The sequence below is a fragment of the Prunus persica genome, chromosome G6 (assembly GCF_000346465.2).
Source record: "Prunus persica cultivar Lovell chromosome G6, Prunus_persica_NCBIv2, whole genome shotgun sequence".
NCBI lineage: Eukaryota > Viridiplantae > Streptophyta > Magnoliopsida > Rosales > Rosaceae > Prunus > Prunus persica.
Genome location: NC_034014.1, coordinates 3109422 through 3134792, shown reverse-complemented (window position 1 = coordinate 3134792; position 25371 = coordinate 3109422). Strand labels below are relative to the sequence as shown.

The 25371-nt window shown below is 37.3% G+C and overlaps 5 protein-coding genes and 1 non-coding gene across 8 annotated transcripts; 1 reads left to right on the top strand and 5 right to left on the bottom strand.

The window, feature by feature from the left end:
- Positions 543-1987, top strand: LOC18773505 (transcription repressor OFP4). The gene has a single exon (XM_007208090.2). The coding sequence runs from the start codon at positions 660-662 to the stop codon at positions 1908-1910; it is 1251 nt and encodes a 416-aa protein (XP_007208152.1). The 5' UTR covers positions 543-659; the 3' UTR covers positions 1911-1987.
- LOC18775034 (probable serine/threonine-protein kinase WNK4) lies at positions 5032-10122 on the bottom strand. 2 transcript variants are annotated; one of them, XM_007207362.2, is made up of 7 exons: positions 9384-10122; positions 8020-8285; positions 7513-7736; positions 7274-7431; positions 6886-7195; positions 6473-6793; positions 5032-5901 (listed from the first exon to the last, which is right to left on the bottom strand). In XM_007207362.2, exons 1-7 carry the CDS (start codon positions 9441-9443, stop codon positions 5480-5482), a joined length of 1761 nt encoding a protein of 586 aa, XP_007207424.2. In that variant the 5' UTR covers positions 9444-10122; the 3' UTR covers positions 5032-5479. The 2 variants fall into 2 exon arrangements, with proteins under 2 accessions (XP_007207424.2, XP_020420949.1); XM_020565360.1 differs by having other exon boundaries at positions 8142-8285.
- Positions 12961-13031, bottom strand: TRNAG-GCC. The gene has a single exon. It is a non-coding gene; the product is annotated as a tRNA-Gly (tRNA).
- On the bottom strand, positions 13328-17929 carry LOC18774318. Of its 2 annotated transcripts, none has more exons than XM_020565358.1 (9): positions 17197-17929; positions 16469-16654; positions 15990-16082; positions 15674-15856; positions 15502-15604; positions 15219-15404; positions 14542-15047; positions 13995-14368; positions 13328-13877 (listed from the first exon to the last, which is right to left on the bottom strand). In XM_020565358.1, the coding sequence occupies exons 1-9, from the start codon at positions 17455-17457 to the stop codon at positions 13781-13783; spliced, it is 1989 nt and encodes a 662-aa protein (XP_020420947.1). In that variant the 5' UTR covers positions 17458-17929; the 3' UTR covers positions 13328-13780. The 2 variants fall into 2 exon arrangements, with proteins under 2 accessions (XP_020420947.1, XP_020420948.1); XM_020565359.1 differs by lacking the exon at positions 17197-17929 and adding an exon at positions 16156-16198 and having other exon boundaries at positions 16469-16593.
- On the bottom strand, positions 19321-21417 carry LOC18773513 (40S ribosomal protein S26-3). Its single transcript, XM_007207431.2, has 5 exons — positions 21288-21417; positions 21092-21184; positions 20838-20922; positions 20557-20687; positions 19321-19702 (listed from the first exon to the last, which is right to left on the bottom strand). The coding sequence occupies exons 1-5, from the start codon at positions 21288-21290 to the stop codon at positions 19622-19624; spliced, it is 393 nt and encodes a 130-aa protein (XP_007207493.1). The 5' UTR covers positions 21291-21417; the 3' UTR covers positions 19321-19621.
- Positions 21944-23998, bottom strand: LOC18774382 (superoxide dismutase [Mn], mitochondrial). The gene is made up of 6 exons (XM_020566355.1): positions 23625-23998; positions 23480-23526; positions 23248-23373; positions 23066-23122; positions 22697-22774; positions 21944-22344 (listed from the first exon to the last, which is right to left on the bottom strand). Exons 1-6 carry the CDS (start codon positions 23932-23934, stop codon positions 22252-22254), a joined length of 711 nt encoding a protein of 236 aa, XP_020421944.1. The 5' UTR covers positions 23935-23998; the 3' UTR covers positions 21944-22251.

Sequence of the window (25371 nt, the reverse complement as noted above, 5' to 3'; positions counted from 1 at the left end):
AAAAAGAAAAAAAAAGGTTGCCAATCCTTCAAGAGACAACAACTCATTTGGGGTATGCAAGAGCCAGCACAATGCCTATAAAGCTCCAATAAATCCAAGCTCTAATTTGCTTCTTTGTTTATATTATATGTTATTTCATATTGTTAAATATAAAATAAAAAACAGAACCCTTCAAGCTTAAGTTGTACTAAATAAACACAAATATTTATTCCCTTAAAACAACTTTTACTATGTAGCTTTGGTTCTTTTCAACACTCATTTTACATTTATCATTTAAAAGGTCACTTGCAACCATTACAAATATTCTTCTTTTTGAAACAATAGAAAAGAAACAACTTAAAATAATAAGAAAAGAAAAGAAAGGAGACAAGAGATATATTTACAATCTCTTTCATGCTTGTTTGGATAAGTAGAAAGGAAATGGAGAGAAAAATGTTTAGTTGAGGGTAACTTTGGCATATTCAATTGAGCTCAATCCTTCTATTTAACCATATATTTTACTTGCTACCTGTTGCTTTCTCACTAAACATTTGAGCTCTTTTAACTGTTTGCTATCTTCACTACTGCAACTCATAAGAGTGAGAGAGAGAGAGAGAGAGAGAGAGAGATACAAGTGAGTCAGTGAGACAGAGAAAAGAAAGGGAGCTGTTTCATTCTTGATGGGTAATTACAGGTTCAGATTGTCAGATATGATACCAAATGCCTGGTTTTACAAGCTCAAAGACATGAGCAAAACCAAAAACCACAACCAAACCTCTCATCATCATCACTCTACCAAGAAAAAACCACCCTCAACTTCTACACCACCCCAACAAAAACCCCACCTTTCTCAAACCAGAAGATACTCCTACTACTTCACAACAGAACCCAACAGAGCTGATAAGTTCTATAATTCACCTGTGAACCCCAAAGCCTCAGACACACATTTTCCTGAACACCCCAGAAGATTATCAACCAGAAGAGCCAAAAGAAAAGCTGTTTACAAGCCTTCTCCTAACAAGCATGTCTCAACAACATCCTCTGTCTCATCACCAGCCTATTGTAATTGTCATGCCACAATTGATTCAGTTTGGACTGATCTTGAGACCAACACAATTCAATCCCCAGATTACTTTGGCTCTTCTAGTCAAAGTTCCAGTGAGCCTGAATTTCATGAATTGATCCCATCTGAATATGAATGTCACCAATTTGGTGGTCCTGACCCATTGGATGGGCTAGCCCCATGGTCCAGCTCTTATAATTGCCGAGTTAGTTCTTCAACTTCTGATACCATCATTGACATGAAAGATGGAGCCTCTACAAAGAAAATTCATGATGAGAAGCTTGATGGCTTTGACATGATCTCAGAGCTAGAGCTTCCTCCAATTTTGACAAAGCCAATGAAATTTGATGATCATCATAAGTCCACTGAGGCAACCAAGTTCAAAAGAAGTTCATCTAAATTGAAGGAGATAAAAGGGCAGAGGTCTCTCACTGTCAAGATTGTCAAGGAGGAAAGCATAAGAACACAAAAGGGTAGCCAAAGAAAAGCCAACCGGAATTCAGTTCGAAAGTCCTCTGCCAACTCAACAACAGGTATAAGACTTAGAGGCAATTCTCCAAGACTTAAAAGTAAGAAAAATCAGCCATATGCTAGAAAGAGTGTGTCATCACCATCACCATCCTCATGCTTGAAGTCGAAGAATAGACGCCTTTCGGAGAGCTTTGCAGTTGTTAAGTCCTCAGTTGATCCGCAGAAAGACTTCAGAGACTCAATGGTGGAGATGATTGTGGAGAACAACATCAGGGAATCTAAGGATTTGGAAGACCTTCTTGCTTGTTATCTCTCACTCAACTCAAACGAATATCATGATCTCATTGTCAAGGCCTTTGAGCAAATCTGGTTTGATATGGCTGACATCAAAATGTAACATTCTTAGATTGTTAAATGTCAATGCAGATATAAATATTTTTAAGTTATGATGACCACTTTATTTTCAGTTCTGAATTCTGGGTTTCCAAGAAACTATCTTTCTATCTCTAAAAATGGCTTCATGTCTCATTTTTGATTGATTTTCAGTCAGGAAGAATAATCAACTTGAATGTTTTATCTAATTTTCTTTAACACAAGATTACAAATTTTAGACTATTAATTTAATTGTTTCATTGAATTCTGTGTTTTTTACATTGTAAATGTTGAATGTGGCCTTCATGGAAAATGGCATGGGGTAACAAACACAACGTGCTTTACCATGTCAGAAAAGCATACATACATAAGTTCCTGTTTGAGGCTTCTGGCTTGGTTCTTGTCTGGATCATTTTGAGAAAATATTAGTGTTCTTCTCCCAGGTTTTGTTTCTGGAAACAAGCCCAACTAGTTAGTTCCAGAGATGAATTCTAGTACTGTACACTGTACACCAAAAGAGAATCTGTTCCAGCAGAAGGATACATACAGAAGCCAAATCCATAAGCTTTGAAGTTAATTTGGAAAAATTTAATATTCTCTGCCATGATAATTTGTGTTCAAAACGAGTACGCTCAGAAAACATATAATATATTAGAATAAATTTGACCAGTCACCAGAGAATTGTTTCATTGTTACAAATAATAGTTGAGAAGAAGAGAATTTGAACTAACGTCTTCTTTATTACTAATTTGGGACTATTTCCCAACCACAACTCGACAATTGTTGACCATAACTGGTGAATAACTTCTGGTTAGGCCCATCAAGTTAAAGGCATCACCTCTAAGTTCTAACTACCACATGACATGGTTTTAGGTTGAAATTGAATAACCCATGAGAATGTACTTACCTCAAAAAATAATTGTAACATTTATATATATAGCTGGAATCATTGTAACATTTATATATATAGCTGGAGCCTAAAGTGAGATAAAAGGTACATATAAGCCTAAGACCTTTTTGGGTTTACTAGCCAGCATCTCCTTCCCCATATGAACAAAGGTAAAGGGTGACTTCAAAAACTCAATTAATGTGTTAGCTTGCCACTAGCTCCAAAAGCTTACGCTTGGTTTTACGTGCATGCGCCCATCCCCGCACTTAGTGAGCAGAAAAATGGAGGGAGAGAGGCAAGTGTACAGTATAGGTGCAAGATAGGAGGACACCTTGAAAATAAAGAAGATATGGGGAATAAGGGGTGCAAAGAAGGGATCCGATACTATATTAGACAACCACTAATTTAGCCGTTAAGGAATAGACCAATAATGTATGTCAAGGTTGCTACATTTATACAAACGGTTTCGATTAATAGTTTAGATTAACGGTATGGCATGCATAATAATGTACTTATTATGTGATGCTTTAAAGAGCTTTTATCACAAGGCTCCATCCATCGATATGGAGATACCAGTAGTTACGGCTCATTAAGTTGCAATTGTGTTGCCAGCTCTCTACGGTCTATGGAGGCTTTGATAAAAATGGCAAAAGGATTCATTTTTAAGCCAACTAGACTACTGGCTAAGGTTTAGAGTCTTGTACCCAAATTGTGTGCACACTAAGTTGATAAAAATCCTACCTACCTAACTTGACTAGTTTTGGGCTCTACTGTACTGTTTTCTTGATGGCAGGCAGAGGACCATAGAATTTGCCCTAAAATCTTACAAATCTCATTCCTTCATGGTAGAGATAATACGGCTTTTGATTTGAGGTGTACGACCAACTTTTGGTAATTACAGGACCACCAATGTTTCACCCTTGAAATAAATAGCTTCCTGGTCAGCAATAATATCGTAGTAGCTTGCAAACCAAATGGCAAAAGATTAAGGTGAACTTCTAGGATGGTCCCTGGTTACCTTTCAAGTTTACTTTTACTGCTTGCAAAACCTCTAACTTACCATGAGAGAGAGAGAGAGAGAGAGAGAGAGAGATTAAAGGAGGACCACATTTGAAAATTGATGAAAGAAATCCAATCAGGACGACATCGAAAATTGAGGAAAGAAATCTAATTAGAGGACAGTCATAATCTTCTCTGGGAATGTATCCCATGATTACCCTTCAGCACTTGTTACTTTCAATCCTCAAACATTTAGTAGTAACTAATTGTTAGAAAGAAAACAGCCCGGCTTACAAATAGTGAAAATATCATAAGAGAGGAGTGGTTTTACGGAATCGAACCCCGAATCATTATCGGGTAGTGCTTTAATATATAATCACTAACATTACTCTCTCTCTAAGCCTATCTCCTATTACCCATCGGTTTTTCATTCGGTGGTTTAAAACATGCTTTGTTTTTACCAACTAGCTCATTGTTTAGTGACACTTCTCTTTTCACCGATGAAAAATACCACAAGTTTCCCCTTCCTCTAATGATTAAAAAGAACATGGTATGTTTTAAGAAAACTCTCACCGGTGAGTTTACATACTTGATTAAAGAATCTTACAATTACAGCATGCTGCTTCATATTATGCAACATCAGTGATTTTGCTTCCAATCCTTTCATCATAACGACTCATTACCAACTCCAAATTTGTGTCCATAATTACAGTGTCATCAACACTTAAACATGTAGATGAAGGCTAATTTAATTTACCACTGCTTTAAAAATGCAAGGCCTTATTTTCCATGTGATCATCATCAAAATACATGAGAAGTGGTGAGGATTTGATGAAGTCATGGAGTTGAACTAACATGGTCAACTCTCACTCACCAAACCCACAAGAAAGTGTGCATCCCAGGATTCCCGGCTGAGGGACTATTTGGATCTTGCATACATTAACAAGACAATAGCTTTCCCATATCCAAAATTGGCAAAACACATACATCAATGAATTTTGCCTCAAGCAGCAACCTTTCTAAACCCATCCTCAATAATTCAACATTATAGAAACAAGTCTTTTGTGTAAGTTTCCATCAAAACACAACCCCATACTTGAACACATCAGTGTTTGTGTTTCCTATGAAACATTGCAGTCAGGGACTGCTCATGCCTACAAGTGAAGACAAATGCATCTATCTTGTCTCAAAATGCTCATATACAATTACAAAGCTCATTCATATGTCATTGGATTCTCACTTTTTGATCATCTCATAATGCAAACGGCAGATATATTGACACTGCAGAGCCTGCTAGCTGTAAAGGGTAGCAGTGAGTCCTTTTGTTTTATGGCAAGCACTGAAAGAGGACATCAACACATTGATAAACTAGCCATTTATTCTGACACAGAAATATTATTTAGACATAATTACAACCATTTGCACAGAAATTTTTACAATATAGAAGTCACCAGATTCTTGTAGTGGTCGACATGGATCCCCCTCATTCGGCTCCATTAGTACAAGCAGTCCTTGCTTTTGAGCTTCAAAACTCCCCTGCCATTTCAGGAGGCAATCAAGCCAGTAAGTCGTCATTTCTTGCATCTCCAGATTGGGACTGAAACTCCCATTCCTCTCACCGACTTTACAATTGTTGAGAAATGTAAATTTTCTGAGGTCTCTCACTTCTTTTCATTTTTGTACAACAGAAAGTACCTAACGGCTTTTTACAATTTTTTTGAAACCTCACAAGGTGCTTGAAACCCGATATTTTCCACGGCTCCCACGGTCTTAAACAAGCGCCTCCTATTCACCTCTTCTACCAAAGACCGGTGTAGTAGGTGACTTCTTACGTCTACTAGCGACTTATTCCTCATCAATCTACGGCTATCCATGATCCTTTTATCTTTTGAACCAGATGCTAGAAAAGCTTTGCATCTCTCGTAGTATTTTTTAGCCATAGACTGCCCAGTATTACGGTTTTCTTCAGGACAAAACCTTGTGGACTTGTGACATTTTGATATGGGATGTTTGTCTCCTCCTGTGGGAATCGTATTAGTCCCATGCTCATTCCCACAAATGAAATTTAAGTTGGAATATGTTCCTGAGTGTGAAGAGCTTTGAGAGCTGGTCTCATCAAGAAAATCATCTGCACCAGCAATCATTTGCAATTGAAATTTATGCATGCAGAACAATGTTAGAAATGCATCATATATGCATGCAGATCATCAGGAAGAGTGGTCAACTGGGCCGCATGCTACACACCCATCCCAATGTTCAAGTAACTTGGTCCACGGGCCACTTTCGAGGCCTAAAGTTGACTTTACTCAGGGTTTGGACATATGTACCCAAAACCAGCCTCAGCTGGAAAGGCATACATGCATGCTTGCTATATGTTATTACAAACGAACTGTCTTGATACTATTTTAAAATTTATAAAAATAAAAAAAATAAAAAATTAGCAAAGGTGGGTCAGGGCATTGTGTATGAGCTCATAGTTAACAATTCTCATGTGATTCAAGGTTCTAGTTAGATTAAAGTTTCTTGACATATTTCTAGAGACTTGGGTTTAAACTCTTTCTTAACCAAGGATGAGTAATAAGCAATGGAACAGGGTTACAACTTACAACTAGCCCAATTGATCTCTAATGGATTTCAAAAAATAATAGGGGATGGTTACAGACATTGCAAATTAACTTAGTGAATTATATGAGCCATACCTTGGAGCCAATCACAGCCATTTGTCACTCCGTTAATCCCATGAGAGCTGATCAAGCCTGATAATGATGTGTGGGATGATGAGCAGGAGGAGTGAGAGTGAGAAGGACGTTGAGGTCCATCGTCATCATCTTGATAATTAATTGTGTGGTAGGCTTCAGTTTTCCAATTTGGTACCAAGGCAGATATCTCCCATTCAATCATATTCGCAATTTCAAATGGCTCCCAATCAGTGATCTCCAATTCCTTCACCATTTCCGTAGCAACATCAAATGGTGTATCATTTAATATGTCAAAAGGAAAATATATGTTCCTAAAAGAACCTGCATGAGAAAACAGTAGAAGAAACTTTCACCGTTGGAATCTATTGAGTTCACTTTAACTACAACAACAGCCAGAGAAAGTTAAATAGTACCATCTTTATCAGCAATCTGAACTTTGAGAAAGATGGTGTCATCTTCAGGATTTAACTTCCCCGTGATTGTCATGTCAGTCCTGGTTTGATCATCACTCAATTGCAGTTTCTCCATTTCCTTGTCATTTAAAAATGGCTTTGGACGTCCAAGCTTTCCCAAAGGCAATGGTTCATCTTTACCACACTCAAGAAATGGATCAAGCAAAAGTTCTTTTGCCGGTAATCTCTTTGAAGCATTTACTAAGCATTTTCCAATGAATCGTTGTGCTTCCAAGTCTTGAATCCGGTAGAATGCTCCTGGAAGCTTCCCCTGAAGAATTATAATGGCAGGGGGTAAGGTTCTTGTTCACTGATATCTATTAATCTTGACATCGAAATGTCACCTTACCGAGGTAACTTTCTTGTATATTTGTGCAGGGTTGACGCACTCACTATATGGGTATTCAGATGTAAGCATCTCCAAGACACACATGCCGAATGAGTAGACATCAACCAGTTCATTGTAATTTTCGTCATATAGTTCTGGTGCCATGAACTCTGGGGTGCCTAAAAGTATAAGGACAAAAATATTTTTAGTGGAGGAAATAAGTGCCAGCATTTATGTGTTAATAATGGATAAACAAGTACCTATAACACTGTGAGCAGATTGGGAACCACGGAGGATTGTTGCAAGCCCTAAATCACCAATTTTGACTTGCCCAAGATGCCCATTGACAAAGATGTTGTCACACTTAAGATCTCTATGAATTACTGGAGGATGATTGCCATGCAGATATACAAGACCGCGAAGGATCTGACGGGCCCAGTTCTTAATGGCTCGGATGTCTACATGCTTATATTTCTTCCTATACCTGCAATATGAAAGATATTGTAGTTTATCAATACATTTACCCAAAGTGAATTGAATGTATCATGCTTAAGAATTGTTATCCATGATAACAGTTCCCACTTAATGCATGTACAAGGTTCTGCTGATCACATTGTCCTCATTAACCAAAATTGTAATTAAGATTACTTTTGAGGGGCAGAGGCTACAATTACGGTCTATTGCTACACTTTCTCCATTTGTCTATGCTTTACCTAGTTCAAAAGATATGCAAGTTAAGGGGCTAGAGGAGTTGGAAAGGAAATTACTCTCTTAGCGTCCCCGAAGTGAACATTTCAGTAATGAAGTTAAAAGTTTTGTGATCAACATCGATCCAGGAGGTATAGAACCGAATTATGGAATCGTGATTGAGGGTGCTGAGGAGGTGAACCTCTGAGTAGAGCCGTTGCAAATCCTCTGGTGAGCGAAGGACTTCATTGAGTTTCACCTGATTCCATGCCACTTCCATCCCAAGAAGCTCATCAATTGCCTTGTACACTGTTTTCATTGCTCCTTTGCCAAGAACTTCTTCAAACTGTTCAAGACATGGAAAATGCACTTCAATAAGTAACCAAATCTTTTATTTCTTTTTATTTGTTTGATTACATAAAGCTGAACAAATTAATTGACTCTCAACAATCAACTAAGGTGGTAACAAGATTCTTGATCATTCAGCATTAAAGTTCTCTGTAATAGTATTATTAGGGTGTCCCTTCAGAAATTATATAGCTAGCCTCAACCATAACTTTACGATCATAGAAAACAACAGAATAAAATTGCGGTAGTGAAAATTAACTTTACAATCATACAGCACAAATTAGAAATAGTTTATAGCTATGTGCTCTTTTACTACTAACCTAAAGAGGCTCCACATTAAACAATCAACTCTATTCCCCAATTTTCTCAACTCCCAACAGGCACCATCAATCGAAGTCCAAAGGAGGGCTCAAAGCAAATGGAACAAATATTATATAGAGAAGAAATGGCATATTTTATCAAATTAACAATCTTTTTTAACACACCATTTGTCACCAAAACTAATGGCCAATGGTTAAATATAAAGGCCACAGGGATCTCCCAGATGACACCTACTGATGCATAAATAAAATACTTAATGGTGGATTAGACAGTGACTTACCCAATACACAAGATTGACCAAATAAACTATTACATCCTTTAGAACTGTCTATAAATTAACCACGTACTTAATTGTTAATTATACTAATATATAAGTACATAGAAACATACATACATACATACATAAATACACACACATACATACATGAACAGAATTTTGATCAGCTACTCATGGTGTGAGCAAGAAATCCATTGGATTAAACTCCAACATCTGATATTCAAATCCTACCCAGGACAGAGTCTAATCCCTGCTTCCAAAGTGTAAGATCATATCCATGGTTTCAGCTAGTATTCAAAACCCATTTATTTAAACAACTCAACTTAAAGAAACAAACAAAATCATCAACTTTGGTCAATAAAGAACTATAGCATCATCATTAATTTATGAAAAAAGCATAAGCAACTTGTACACATTAAGAAACAACGGCACAGAGAAAACAAATTAATGGTAAAGACTGAATGAATGGATGAATGGAAGTAACATGCATGCACATACCCGGCCATAGCGAGCAGTAGGATCGGTTTCAACATAACCAGCCCTGTCAGTCTTGGACATGTTTAAGTGAGGCTTTCAAGCTTCAACTAATGAAGGCCCAAAAGACTTCAAGATCAAACCTTTTTTTTTTTTTTTTTTTGCTTGCTGTTGCTTAAGAACTATGATGAGCAAAGAAGAAGATTGTTGGGAAGAAAACTAAAGGGTAGCTAGAAATATAATCAAAGGTGGGAAAATTAAGTGAAAGTTGGAAACTTGAAAATCAAATCCGAGGCTTTCCCTCGTGGTTTTCATAGGAGAAGACACCAAACAAGAGCCAGAAGAGCCTTGAGTAGTCAATCCTCAGCATAATCCAACCCAGTCCCACAACCACAGCGCGTGACACCCCCTCGTACTTGTTAGCAACCATTTGGTTTGGCTTCTTTTAAAATATATGTTGAAATTTCAGAGGCAAAGAATTGAAAGAGAAAATATTTTGGAAGGAATAATAATTGATGGGGTGGAGGCAGGGACAGTTTGGGAAATTCAAAGTTGAGAGTAATTTGATGGGGTACGAAACTTGAAGAATCTGTGGCTACACTTTGTTGGTACCATTTGTTGCGGGAAAGGAGGAGGAAATCCAAATCCCAAAGGGAAGTTTGCTTGCTGCTCTTGTGGCTCTTGTGGTTGTGGGCAAACAAAATTGAGCTTTCAAGTGGAAGAAAGATGATGGTGAGAAGAACTAAACTCCACAATAAATAGAGAGAGAGAGAGAGAGAGAGAGAGAGAGAGAGAGAGAGAGAGAAGCAACACAACTACACCAGTTAGTACTAGACTGAACAGCAACAGATGTAACAGTGGTCCCTACTCGACATAGCTTAGGCCGTGTCTGGGTGGGTTTTGCTATTGCGTCAAATACTTTGGCTTTTTGCTCTTTTGGGGCTTAATATAGGTTTCCAATTTGGCTTACATGAATACTGTATCATCATTAAACAATTGACTAGGCTTATCCGACAGCAGAGGAAGAGAAATTTGAATTTGAAACCTCTTCTGATGTTTAAAGTTCTTCTATATACTCGGAAGGTAAATACTTTTTACACATACTCAAAAATACTTTCATGTATTTCATTTTAATTAACTATGAACATACTTTGATTAGCTAATAATCAAGTGTTTTAGTGACATATCCTAAACAACAATAAAGATTTATAGAAAAAAAAATTGGTCAATTTTGATACATAAAATTTTGTTGATGCTTACTGAATAATGGGCTTGACATTAGATGGATTTGTGGATCTCTCCCAAGTATTTAGTAGTAGTGGGTTGACAAATCAATCATCCTTTCAAATGATCTTTTCATGCACTTCTTCATTGGGGTCCCTCCACTCCACTTATTTTATTCTTATCCTCTCTTTGTTATTGATTTCTTCTTCTTCTTTATATTAATATTTGGCCACCTTTATATAAAAGGCTTTTATTCAGCACATCCAAGAATGAATGACCTCTAAAAAAATCATTGCCTCTGTCTGTCCCAGATGAATTCATTGAGCTGTTTCAAAGCCTGTGAAGATTTATCACCAAATATTTTTATACCATAAAGAAAATAAAAGTTTATTTGGTTGACCAAACCAGGCATGCATATGTGCATATGTGCATACGTGCCAGCCTCCCTCTGTTTGATTTGCTCTGGATTACAACAGAAAAGACTTGTATTGATAGAACTATATAATTAACAAGATAAAATCTGAAAACCCTAGCTAGTAAGTATGCATTAAGGTCAGCATTAAAACAAATAATTCATAATTAGGTGGTTTATAATGCAAGGTCAGCACATCTAATGGGTAAATTTTGAAATGAAATTTAAATATAAAAAAACATGTGAATATCATTTTGGAGCTATTTGCTTTTGTTTGTGCCGAATCTAATCATAGAGTAAAATAATTACCATAAAATAAGTTAATGTTCATAGTCATCCAACTCAACAAGTTGCAATGTACATACATGCACTACGAATAACAAAATAGTCAACTCAGTCATTGTTTCAAATATGCAACTAGTGCACACACATAGTTAACTTATAGCTTAGAAGGTTAATTAGGGAACTTTGCCGATTAATTTGACAGATATTCAATTTCTTACGTGTGCAAACAACACAAAGTAAAATTAGGATAACAAAAATACCGAAGATCTTGTTTTGATTACTTGACAAATACTTTTGTGATTTATCATACGTAATCAATGACGATAGATTGACACAGATAAATTTTTGATAGTTTTATTTAAAGTGATTTATAAACTTTTGAGTAATGTAAAGGCGGAAGAAAATTGAAATGAAATAGACAGATAAAATGAATTTAGACATTTTATTGAATTTGAAGTTTAATTGCAAGCAAAAATGTTGCTTTGAATAGTGGCAGTCCTTGCAAAAGGCTTGTTGTGTTTTCACTCATTGTCATGATAAACTTTTCACTTTAATTTTTTTTTTTTACAAAAAAAATTCAAGTTTTAAAATTTTGGCAGGTATTTTTGGAAAAGTTTTTTTTCATTTTTTTAAAATTATTTTACACAAAAATGGCAGCTGTTAAATTAAAGGAAAATTTTTGTTTGGAGATACTAGGACGTGACACGTGGCTTGTAGCCTTTGGCGAAAAGCAGGGCTAACCCCAGGGGCTGGCATCAGGGCACGAGAGTTTCAAACATGCGCCAACGATTAAAAAAATTTGAATCCCATGCACTGACGTCATCGTCCTCGGGCAGGAGCTCGGGCTAGTTTTTTCTTTGGGCTTGCTCAGGTTGGTGGTCCCCACCATTTGCCCTTGATGTAGAAGCCTACTAAAACTGTGCTTAGGGCCTCATGCCCCCTCTGCTCGGGCCAGTCTTCAGCGCTAGAAATGTCCTTAGTGCCTCCCCAATTAAGACTAATTTTGTTTCTTTCCAATTTTCACAATTTTGTCATAATCTGAGTGGTTGAGCATCTCTAGCAGACTCCCTACCCTCTCATCCTTAACTACTTTGACTCAAAAGAAGGAAAATCTTCTTTCCAGCAGACTCCCTACTTGGCTCTCTATTTTGGAAAACCAACTTTTGGCTCTCTACATCTAGCATAGAGGAGAGAGAAATGGAGGCTTGCCAAATTGAAGAGAGAGAAAGAGAGAGAAAAAAGAGAAGAGAGATAGAGACATTTGGGAGGTTTGTGGGATTGAGTTTCTACTTTTCTTTTTAATATATTTGATTTGCAAGAGAAAGAGGAAGAAAAAAAAGAAAAAATAATAATAATATATTTTAGATTAATTAAATAGAGAACTGGGGGAAACATCTTTTTAAGTGATTTGTTATAATCGTTTTCTAGCTATTTTAGCTAAAATTTATCTAAAATTTGAAAACTCTCCCGAAAATGCTCTTAGTCACAATCAGTACGGACATTTATATGATGATGCATTTATTTCTATTTTGTCTTATATTAAACTTCAATCTCCACGTGGTCTGGTTGGTGGCAGACGTGTGGTTGGAGTATGGAGTGATAAACTATTATAAAACGTACTTACTCATTTAATTTATTAAAAAAATAAAAATCAGATGTAATTAAAAAAAGAAAATCAAATGCACCAGCCGGGAATCGAACCCGGGTCTGTACCGTGGCAGGGTACTATTCTACCACTAGACCACTGGTGCTTGTTGATGATCTGCCTTGTCAAGTTCCATCTTATCTCTCCAACAAACCAACTGCCAGGGACACAAAGCGTATTCACGTTCTTCAATCAGGTGTCTAAACACAGGAGACTTTTTTGTCTCTCTCTCTCTCTCCTCACTCACCTGACTTGCGGATTTACATCAATCTTGTTCATCGGGTGTCAATACGGGATAGAAACTCGCCTGTCACGGGATCTATACCGGTTTGTGATAGCCTAGGTAGGTTATTTCCCAAGCAGAGTTTCCTATATGGCTCACAGCCTGTGCCGCTGCTCAAGTTCAATAGACAGTACTCTATACCAAACGAAAATTTTATGATATCCAACATAACCTTCGACCCAAAAAAGAAAAAAGAAAAAAAGATTCTAACATAAACAAAATTTTCATTGTTACATGTATAGATTTCATCATGTGTATACTAACCAGTATCTAACCGAAAATATGCCTAACAGAGGCTTCTCAGTACTGTGTTTATAACTCTCCAAACTTTGGGAGGGAATGCGAAATGGGGGGCAAACTTCACCCTGTATATACATCATCCACCCAACCCAATCAAAGCACACAAATGTGCGTGTCGATTCGGAAAATGAAAAGCGAACTGGAATGTACAACATATGTATTCTACATCGAACCAACAAACAACGCAGGAACCCAAGAAGAGTTGAAGTCAGGGGAAGATGTCTCATCAGAAGCTCAGTCTAGTGTGTTAGCATCTACAATTATAAGTGTCTTCATTCTCCAACGCATAATCCTTCCTTCAAAGGCACTTGAGGGGTGAGGGGGGGAAAATCGTCATCATTTTTCAGATGGTATGACTGCTCTTCAATCCTAAAGAGAAAAAAAAAGCAAGCGAGATTTAGCTTTACAATAAGAGCTATTCCTTAACCATGCCCATTTTCAGTTGCCATTGTGCAGGAAAAATTTTAAATTACTAAATCCAAGTACCTCTCCTCATTGGCTCTGAATAACTCTGATTGTCTGTCCACTTCTGGAATGTGTGATTCCCATGATGGAGGGGACAAGGATCTACACTCAGGTTTCTCTGGCAAGTTGGACAAACCAACGTCATGGAAAGACTCCCAGATTGAAAGGTGAGGTGGATGGTAATCTGATTTTGCAGAGTTTCCACGACCTAGAACTGGGTACTCTGCTTCTGAGAGCTGGCGGTTGTATTCTCTCGGTGAGATTGACTCTTGAGGGGCTGCAGCAAAGCCATAACTAAAAGCATGTCTCTGCAATGGAAAACACGTTCCTGGTGCCTGTTTCCTTCCCCTTCCAGGCAAGAACCTATCCTTATAGGGACGATAACTCTGAAAAGACTGTAAGCAGATAACCATGAGATTATGAAAACCATAATAACTGGGACTGTAGTCCTCTGCTGTGAATGACACAATATAAATAAAAAACCCCAAAAATATAAAGCCCGTGATTATAAAGATTACAGGATTGCAGCCCCAAAAATTGATTCTATAGGAACCAGAAAAGCCACTACCGCATTGGGGATGTACGTCCCTGTCCCTCGTGGTTTCTTCTTCTCTCCTCTGAAAGCAGCAACAGATAAAGTGGAATCATTTGCATGGTACACATGTGCTCCCCAAGCAACGCCATTTATGTTAGTTTGAGAATTAATATTCTGGTGGAACTGAACAGCTTCAGAGGTAACTCCCCATGGATTCTCTTTCCATGGCTGAGGCGACAAAGGAGGACTTGGTAATAAAGGAGGTGATGTAGCAGACCCAGGGAAATAGGGACCATATTGCAGGTTCAAGCAGTGATTGTCAAAATCTCCACCAAGCTCCAACAAAATGTTCAGAGCTTCAAGACCTCCAGATAAGGCATCATTTTTATCATTAGTCTGACAGTTGCTTCCATGCCTATCTAAAGTGTTTGCAAAAAACTTGTTCAGCTCATCTGCTATTCTTTCTCCTGGTAACGAAAGAATCCAACCTAGCTTGCGAGCTCCATATTTAAAAGCACTGCATATCCGATAGAAGCTACCTGTAGAAAACCCATCAATCATTATCCAGTGACAACACATACACACTAGAAAGTAGAGAGCATATCTAGCTATTTGTTATTGTATTCCCCTAAAACTCCACAACAGCGAGAGAGAGAGAGAGAGAGAGAGAGAGAGAGAGAGAGAGAGAGAGAGAGAGGGAAAATGCATACCTCTATTGACACTACGCCCAAGGTTGTTATTCTCTTTTAGTGGATCAATTATATTAAGATGCTTCAGGGGAAAAGATCGCAAGTTTGTCTCACACAACTTCGATGGAACAGAGAACATTTCCACACAATTTCTAATAAATTCTTCACTCAGCAGTAGATCATCTCCCCCATTTTCGGGAACCTCAGCTGCAGTGTAAGTGAGTGAGTATGAGAGAGAGAGAGAGAGAGAGAGAGAACACAAAAACAAATAGAGCCATTTAACATACACAAGTGTTTCTCTTACCCACTATATCAGGCAGGGACGATTTGCATACTGGTCCATTTAAACTTATACAGTAGTTCTCCCAATCAAATTTGCTGAAGTAATCCAAAAATCTATAAAGGACCTATAAAAGTGAAACATAATTAAATGCTTGAACTTATAGAACTCAAAATTTATTTGTGTGAGGACTCACCGTTAAGGGGCCATCTAGAGAAGAATGAAAAATATGGAAAATATATAGGATTAATGTTTCCAAAGCATATGTTGAAATCAACCCATGATGAGCACCAAGAATACGACTCTCATAGTAGCACCAGGCTTTTATCAGAATAATGCTGCGTTTGAAAAGATGATCTTTGCCAATATAGTGATCGACCTGTGTAACAAGAAACATGAGAAATATGACCAAATGATCAAACTTGAGTGAACTTTCATACCAGAAATAGCATACATAAATTATTAGAACAAGAATGGAGTCATCTGACTCAGTTATACAGTACCAACCATACCTGTTCAAGAAAGCGCAGTGTACAAAGTCCTCCTAACTGGTTGAAGGATATATCTACTACTATATTTTGTACAATGCATTTCACAAGCTTGACCTGCAATCAAAACCCCAAACTTTAAATAATTGAAAACATTTAGCAACACAACTACATTTGCGAACCGGCTTACAATATCTATTTTATTCTGCACTACAGGTAAGGTCACAGTAAGTCTGCAAAAAATTGGTCAGAACAAAAAACATCAATCTCAAAATTCTGCCAAATACACATTACCGCGAAAAAGGAATCTGACATTCTAGGAAACAAGAAATCACGAATAACAAGAACAGAAACAAATAATAGTAGCATTGTATGGTGATGCAAACCAAAAAAATGAAATAAAATTTGCCACATAATACCTACATGCAAGACTCCAACTATAGTCCTACATAGAATTGAACATGTTTCCCAAAACAAAATTAAGGCATCGAGGTGGGAAGAACCTCGGCATCAATGCAATGGACATCCTTCACAAGACGCTGAGCAGCTTCGTTATTCTCCTCTCCCTTCAGGATAGCATGAACATCAGTTACAAAGCTTTCCTCAATGTTTGCACTGCTGAATGCTGTCAAATCAATATCTCCATCAGGAAGATATGTTTTTAATGGAACTGACCCATACGGAAAAACCTGTGAGATTAACAATACAAAATTTCAAACTTCACTTATAAGAAAATCAATGAAATGGAGAAGCTCAGAAACAACATTGGTAATGTTGGCTCCTCGAATAAAATGAACTAGAAAATAATATTGCATCATAGTTTTCCACAAGTACCAATTACATCACTAAATGGCAATCAATATGGGAAATACAACTTTTAAGTTAATATCTAAAAAAACCCACCAGTAATGCTCAAGACAATATGGTTCATTTTAGCCATCAACAATGCAGACCTCTAAAAAAATTATGATCCAAATAGAAACCCAATTATTTGTGCAAAGTATTAATACTTTGAGCTCCTAGAAAAAGTCAATTTCCACTTCTTGAAATCATTATGTTAGAAAACTAAGGCCAAACACATCACAAGTAACAGCTCGGTTACCATACATGAAATGGGGCATTACCAGCTACACCCAAACAGCCATTAGAGCAAAAATGATACAAAAACCAACACTACCCAAGATTGAAAACTGGAAATGAAAGAAATGTAATTGGATACAATTGTAATTACCTGACATCCAACGTTAGATGTGATGAGGCTCTGTACATATTGAATAACCTCCTTCCTCGCCTGGTGGGTCACCAGAGTGGGCTGAATCTTTGAGACTATGTCGCGGGTTGCATCCTCGCCTGTGGCCCAAGACTCGGGGCTGACGGCGGAGGGATCGGGATTGGAGGTCGGCAATGACGGGAATGGCGGCGAAGGGCAGGGTCGATCTTCACGAAAAACGTCACCGTTTGGCCGCGGCGAACAGACTTTAAGATGAGCCATGAAATTGAACAATGAAGACAAAATTGCAGGGGAGAGAGAAGAAAGAGAACAAGAAACGAAATTGAAGAGAAAGAACGACGCAGGGCAGGAGAGGGAAAACGACGTCGTAAACGGAGTGATTAACGGAGGGAGAGAGAAAGAGGAGGTGGAGAGAGAGAGAGAGAGAGGGTATGTTTGGAAGGGAAGAACAGTTTCGCTTGTGTCTTGAGGAAAAACCTTTTGAAAACCCCCCAAACCCAAACGCAAAAGCGGCAAAAAGCCTCTCTCTTCTCTTGTTCTGTTTCGTTTTTTCTTTTTTTCTTTTTTTCTTCTTAATTTTTTTTTAATTCTGCCGCAAAGCGACGCGACGCAATGCGAGCGCAAGGCCGCGAGGGAAAACGCATTATTTTGCCGCGGCAATTCTACGCCAGACCGACACCGCAACACTCTGACGCAAAGAAACGTTCTTTCTGGTCTGTCCTCTACTTAAACGTCGTCGTTTTTGGCTGGCTTTCCAAACCTTGGTGATCCTTATCCCCTAGGGATTTATGAGTTATCCATTTCCTATTGGTTTTATTTTTTTACCGCTGATTTTGGTAATATTTCCATTCTTCCTAACTATGATTTGACAAGATTATATTCCTTTCACAACAACCACTATGCTTACGGGTAAGTGTTTATTATAACTATTTATGTGTTAGTGTAGTAGTTTGGAGTAATTATTCTTTTAAAGAAGGTTATGGGTTTGAATTCTAATATCTATGTAGTGTGTGTAAGTTTAGTATATAATCGATCATCTCAATAGAAAAGATCCTTAAAAGAACTATTTATGTCTACTAAAACCACCTAAAATGATATGACAAAGGACTCCCAAATGGGCAAAAATGTAGATACATGGCAACAGCTAACAAGTCTTATTTACCAAAAGAAAACAAGACACCAAGGCAAGGCACAAACATTAGGCAAGCAAGCAGTTTAGATAGACCACTTCTCCTATCCTAACACAAAGAAAATAATGACATTATGTGTGGATTTGGAAGCAGTGCACACACACCACATGGTTTCTTTGAATATTTAGCAGCTTTCGTTATCATCACTTTTGACCTCTTTTTTAAAGTTTCATCATCCGATTACAGACGCAACAACAACACATGCATGTTTGCTCTGGCTCTTTGTAGACCTGGCATCCAATTCCTACTCCCACGGTCCACCTATTAAAAAAAACACATTGCATCCTTCTCTCTTTCAACTATCAATTGCCAGCCATCCTTATCCCATTTGACGTGATTAGAATTAAATTGGATTAACTCATAAAATTCAAGGTCTCATTTGATCACGTTTGGTGCTTAGAATTAAATTGGATAACTCAAGAAATTCAAGCAAGAAATCAATGCAGAGTTAAAGGATGTATCATTTTGTGAGATTAGAAAAATAAGTTATAAAATGTTGATATCCTGCGCATATTAAGGGAAGCGTCAAGCCAAACATAGCGTTAGAAGTGGGGTATTTGGCTTTGCCTTCTTAACGGAATTTGAAGGACAAAGCAAAACCAGCTGAATTCAACAGTGCCCACCGAAAATCTGCTGAAAAGCATGTTAACGCATCACATCTTCATTACCATTAGCTCTAGCAGTAAACAATGCCAAAGCCACCTAAATTATGAAGTTAAAATAGGTAAGAACTGGGAAAATGAGATCATCTGCTTTACATTCAGTGCCAATTATTTGCACCCATCATAACAGAAAATTGAAGTACGTGAATAATATGCGTTTCATTTCTTTTCAAATCTTTTTTTAGCATTTCATGCATCAACCTTTTCAGGTAATCAAACCAGGCGGTCGCAGCGGATCAAGGATCATCCCAACAACCAGGTCAAGTTCTTTGCTAAAAGCCATTGCTCAAACGAATAAAATTGATGGAAACTTGTAAGAATATCACTTCATACTACAGCCATTGAAAAAAAAAACACTCAGGTTTTGAATCACCTGCTACCTTTTCCAATTACCTTAGCACAAGATGATACTATGACATATAAGATTAAACTCAACAAGATACTACACATTAGTCATAATCAGAGTCAAACACGCTTTCAACAATAAAATGGAAATATGGCAAAGGCAGCAGCCAAAAGTAATAGCCTCAATGCACATCCTCAAAGCAATAGAGCAGCAGGTGTTGTGTCTTTTCATGGCCGAGCAGCTGGTGCTCCAGCTGGGCGTGGAGCCTGACCAGGTGCACCAGGAGCAGCAGGCCTAGGTGTATCCTCCTGATATGCACAAAGAGAAATAGAAACGTAAACTAAAAGAACATGGAAGAGATGAATCATATACGCAAATAAAAACCTAGACGTGCAAACAGCTGAATACAAAAATCAAAAGAATATATTAGAAATTTTTCGGGAGAAAATACTCTGCCAGTGAATATAGAGATAATACTATGATGGTAAATATAATCATGAACTAAGGCAACAAATTCAAACCAAAATCATTTGCCAGTCCATCTCCTCGATGTCATTAACAAAGAAAGCACAATGATCGCACAACCAAATAATGCGACGCGCATTATGCCAAGTTTGAACATTTACCCAACTTCTTCATGAAAAAAATTAGAACCAGGAAGAAAACGGCAAACTAAGTTTCACTCTAAGTGCTTAAAGCGTGCACCCAGATGACTAGCACAAATTTCTAATGCTTGCAGATTTGATAACCTCAATGCAAATGCATTTGAGTCTAAAAATTAACTAACCAACCTTGCTCGCTATTTCCATAGAAAGAAAAAACATACAAGTCCTGACTGTATCCTAAGAAAAAAGGCATATAGAACAGAGTCTTTGACATTGGGTACATTTGAACCTTATTAAGGAATTCATCGTGGTATCAGGTATTTAGCTCCTACATTTATGAAGTTTGTACATATACAGACTCATCCACTGAAATATAATGTACAATGTTTCAATTCTAGACACCAAATTATGAAAAGATACAAGTATTGAACAAACAGAAATAATCGGATTTAAAGAAAGTGAACCTCACACTGAACCATAGACTAAAAGGCATAGAGGCAGAACCTAAAAGCAAATAACAGATATAAAATAAATGGCTGACGAAAATTAGAACATACCCGACGCCTGAAACGCTGTGGGGGTTCACGGTTCCTCCTGTTTTCCCGCGATCGAACCCTCACAACGTGAGAGTGGATGGCGCAAGAAACACAGTATTGCATCTTTGCATACAGCTTAGGAAGAGTGTAAGCTTCAAATAGCATTCCCAGTAAAACATTATCAGCACAATAATCAATATCAAAATGCAAAAACTAAAACAAAAAACAAAATCAAATACGCAGATTACCCATTATGATGAAAAAAATTAAAACATTAAACAGAAAAGGAGCAAAAAAATTACCATCATAAACACAAGCCTCCTGGACATCCCTAACTGCAGCTTGCTCAACAATGTTCCTCACCAGAAACCTCTTGATAGCTTTGTCCTTTTTCACACAAACCCAATACCAAATTTAGCCTAAAATTAATTAGAAAACCAAAACCCACTTGAAATTCCTAATAAACCTAGAAAATTCATATTGAACTTGGTTATTAAAGCTTATACTGTCTAAATATTTAAACTCCAATGACAAACGAAAGGGTGAGTGAAAACACCTTAGGGCAGCATTTGCCACAGTTAGAGCAACGGATGAACTTCACATGGCCACGGCCATGCTTGTTTCTCCCGCCGTTTCTTCTCTTGAAAGTCTGCAAACAGAGACATATACAGTGAAAGAGAGATGAGGATGAAGATGATGCAATGTGAAATTAACATTGAGTTAAACTGAAATTTGGGGGAGCTAAGCTTTACCATAGTGACTGATTTCCGAGAACTGAACCCTAAGCCGTCTCGATCTGAGCTTTCTGCTGCTAATGCTTCGGCGGCCTTTCAGAGTTTAATATATACAAGAGGACGATATATATGCGCCTTTGCACTAGGGTTTTGCGGGGTCTTACAATCCAGTCGGGCCGGGTCCGCTAAAGTCCGTTTGTTGTCATTTTCTTTTTCCTTTTTTTGGGGGATCAATTTTTATTATTATTAAATATATTTATAATGATTTTTTAATTACTATCTTCATATTTTCAAGGTTAAAAAGATTTTGTTTTCTTTTGGTCAAAAGTTTCATTTTGGGTCTTCGTCTGTAATTCTTAGGGGAAAATAATTGATTTAATACTAAAATACGAGGGAGAAAAGTAATAGGGAACGTTCAAGCTGAAGATGATTGATAGACTGTTATTGACATTTTTCACTTTGTTCAATTCTTGGTTGCTAATATTTTGTCTGTCATATTCGTATCGTTTCAAGAAATTTCGTTTCGCCATCTCTAATTTTATTTCAAGTATGATTTTGCTAAGGCACATGTAATAATTTCTCCTTTCGAAATTGGGATTGCTCGAATGTCCCTCTTTCTTTTCAACTCGAAATTGCCCAAACCAAAACCATCAAACTGTTTCACAAGTGATTCATGGGCAAAGATAATTACAAATCAAAATAAGAAACGTGATCTACAATATGGAGCTCCATGCTTCACCATTGTCAACTTAAGTAAACAAATAATTCATTTGTTATACAGGGTTTATTACACACGAGGAAAATAGATTCACAGAAAAAAGAAGAAAAAAAGAAACGAGTTCGCGAAAGCTGATACCCCACGCATCACCAAAAATGACGGGAAGTCTCATTACAAGTTTTGGACTCCCATCAACAGATGCCTATTATTCCTGCACAGACTGGACAGACCCTACCTGCAACTTACCAGGGCTGTGGCTTTGCCTCAAGGACATTCTTTCTCATACACATCGCTTGCATATTTCCAGTTAATAACCTTCCATATGTTCTTAAGATAATCTGGCCTCACGTTTTTGTACTGCACAGATGTCAATAGTTGAAGTTGCTAAGGTATATTTCATAATGAAGAATCATGATTCATGACAGACAGTTCAAGGCCTAAATAGCTTAAAGCATGAACTTGATAAAATCCCATATGGGTATATCAAAAATTCAGTTTCAGACATCACAGCAAAGTATAGATGAATTTCAGGTGTCATTCCACCATATATTTTACCATTTTATCAAACTACTAGCACACCTTCAGTATCTCAAGTATCGGAACAAAGCATCTAAAAGACCTTATTGAATCAAGCACTTTTGTTCAGTGTCAACTAGTTATGAAACAGCCATATTCCGGTAACAAAAGTACCAAAAAACAGCAAATTTACCTGCAAGTAGTAAGCATGTTCCCATACATCTATCCCCAGGAGAGGAACATAACTTGATCCTTTGGCAACAAGCGGATCCTACATAAAGTTTAAGTTAGGCAACACAGTACGCCGCACATCCTGGAAATTGGAATACTAATTTACCATCAAGAGAAGTAAATTCAATGGAACTAAAAGTGTGTGGCATCTGTGTATCAATTAGCTTCAGCACAATAACGCATTAAAAGTACCCTTTAAATTATTGGCGGGAACCAATGAGTATGTAAAAAGCAATAGATATAAAACTTATCTCCACATCTAAAAAACTAAATGGTGTATGTACGAAAAGACTTCAATTGAATAGCAAAGCACATGTGAACTACACTATACCTGATTGAATGTGGTTTCAATAGAAAGCCTCTTCTGATCTTTGTCAAGAGCAAGCCACTATCAACAATTGAAATACACATAAAATCTTAATACTTGGGTTGGGTCTACTCATTTTGCGAAAATCCATTAAAAAACTTTGAATGGAAGAAACAGCAAAGCAAAGTAGCAGCAAAAGGACCTACCACCCAACCAGAACCTTGCAAAGCAGCCCCTTCTACATTCACTTTCTGAATCAGGGAATCTAAGGAACCAAACTGATTCTCAACTGCCCGTGCTAAGGAATCCTTTGGAGGCTCACCACCTCCTTCCTGCCCATCACAATTTATTATACAATTTCAAAATAGGAAAAAGAAAGCCAAAATATTAAACCCAAATAAAATCAACACAAAATTGGGACTTGGAATATGAACGTACTCGAACAGGGGTCAGATTTTTCCAGAAAACAGAGTGGTTTATATGACCTTCCACATCAAAATACCCATAATTAATCAATTAATTAATTAATAAGTAAATAATAAAAGAGATATCAAATACAAGGTTGAGTGAAATAAGAGCGAACCTCCGCCGTTGAATTTGATGGCGCTCTGTAATTTGACGATGGTGGGGGAGTGGCCTTTGGCCATGGCCTGGTCAAGGTGCTCGAGGGCTTTGTTGAAGTTGGTGACGTAGGTCTGGTGGTGCTTCTGGTGGTGGAGCTGCATGATCTCTCCGCTAATGTAGGGCTCCAGTTCCCCATAGTCGTAAGACAGGTCGGGCAGCGTGAAGGTCTTCAATCCACGGACTGTCACAAGCCCTAACCCTAACCCTAAGCCCCCGCTATTTCTGCTTAGACCTGCTAGGCCTCTCCTGCTCACAGCTCCCAGCGCCATTTTCAAAGATGAGGGTCGCTAGCTCTGAGTGGAAAAATTGCACTGGCCACAGCCTCTAATCGGAAAAACTTGTGCACGACACGTAAGCCCGATAACGTGGCACATCTATATATATATTTTTTTTTATAAAAAAAAATATAAATAGATATTGTGATATTTTTTCAATTCTTTTTTTCAATTTTTGTTTATTGATAATTTAGAGCATTATTTATTATTTTTAGATCATTACCCAAGTCTCTATTATTTCCTTATAAGTTTTTACTTTTCTAGAGTTAATACATATATAAAGAACTTAGAATCATATTATACACATACTATAGTTGAGAAATTTCACGTTCAATATTCGTACTATACACATATGTATGATTTTTCATGTTTAATACACTTGGTTTTTTACAATATTTTCAATAATACACAAAAAATTAATGTATTATACACATAATTTTCGCATAATATTGAATAAAAAGAATATATATTAGTTTTCTCTTCACAACACGAGGCATTGTGCTCATACCTCGACCAGACTTTGAATCATCAAAGATTGTTGTCGTGCTGGTTGATTCTGTCTCAGCAGATGATGAAGCAAACTTCATCTTCTTCGAAGGCTTCACTTGAGGAGGTACCATTCCAAGCTCCTTACCTCCATTTTTCTTGGAGCCAGAATCCTTACTTTGGTCTTGGTGAGAAACCATTTTTACAGACAAAACTGCAAGTGAAAATATTTCAGGAAAAGATTAAGAACACAAACGACTGTTATTAATAAAATACGACGTATGATATGATTTTAAACGACGCAATGAAATAATCTCAGACGTACAGTACGCCGTGCCAAACGACTCCACAAAGTTTGACATTGGCCAACCGTATGCAACAAGATTTTGACCAAAACCAAAAAGAAGAACAGGATTAAATTGAGTGTCCATTATGGGACACTCGATTATCAATCACGCAATGGAATAGGTAAATCTATTATCTTTGTTTCTTTCCTTATGAGGTCCATTTATCCCCATATTTTCTGCCAATATGTCAATTTTTTTATTTTAATGCGAGCAATATTGAAATCATGCAAAAACAAAAAATTGAAAAAGAAAACCTTGGAGTTCGTCCTTTTTTTTATAATTTTTTAAATAAATAGTATAGCCGCGTGGCTATACCCCTTTTTTTATTATAGAAAAATAGTATAGCTAGCCGGCTATACTATCTTGATACTTGTCGCCGAACCGCTAGTTGGGCAATGGGCGCTAGGCGGTCCCACCTTTTTTTTTTCCCTACACTATTGATTTATTAAAAAAAAATAAGTACAGCCGCCCGGCCTTACCGGGGTCTTTAAAAGAATTTTAAAAATAGTATAGCCGAACGGCTATACTCTTCGCATAGGTACTGTTATCTTTTTAAAAAAAAATTGTTTTTCCCCATTTTTTTTTTTATCAATAATTT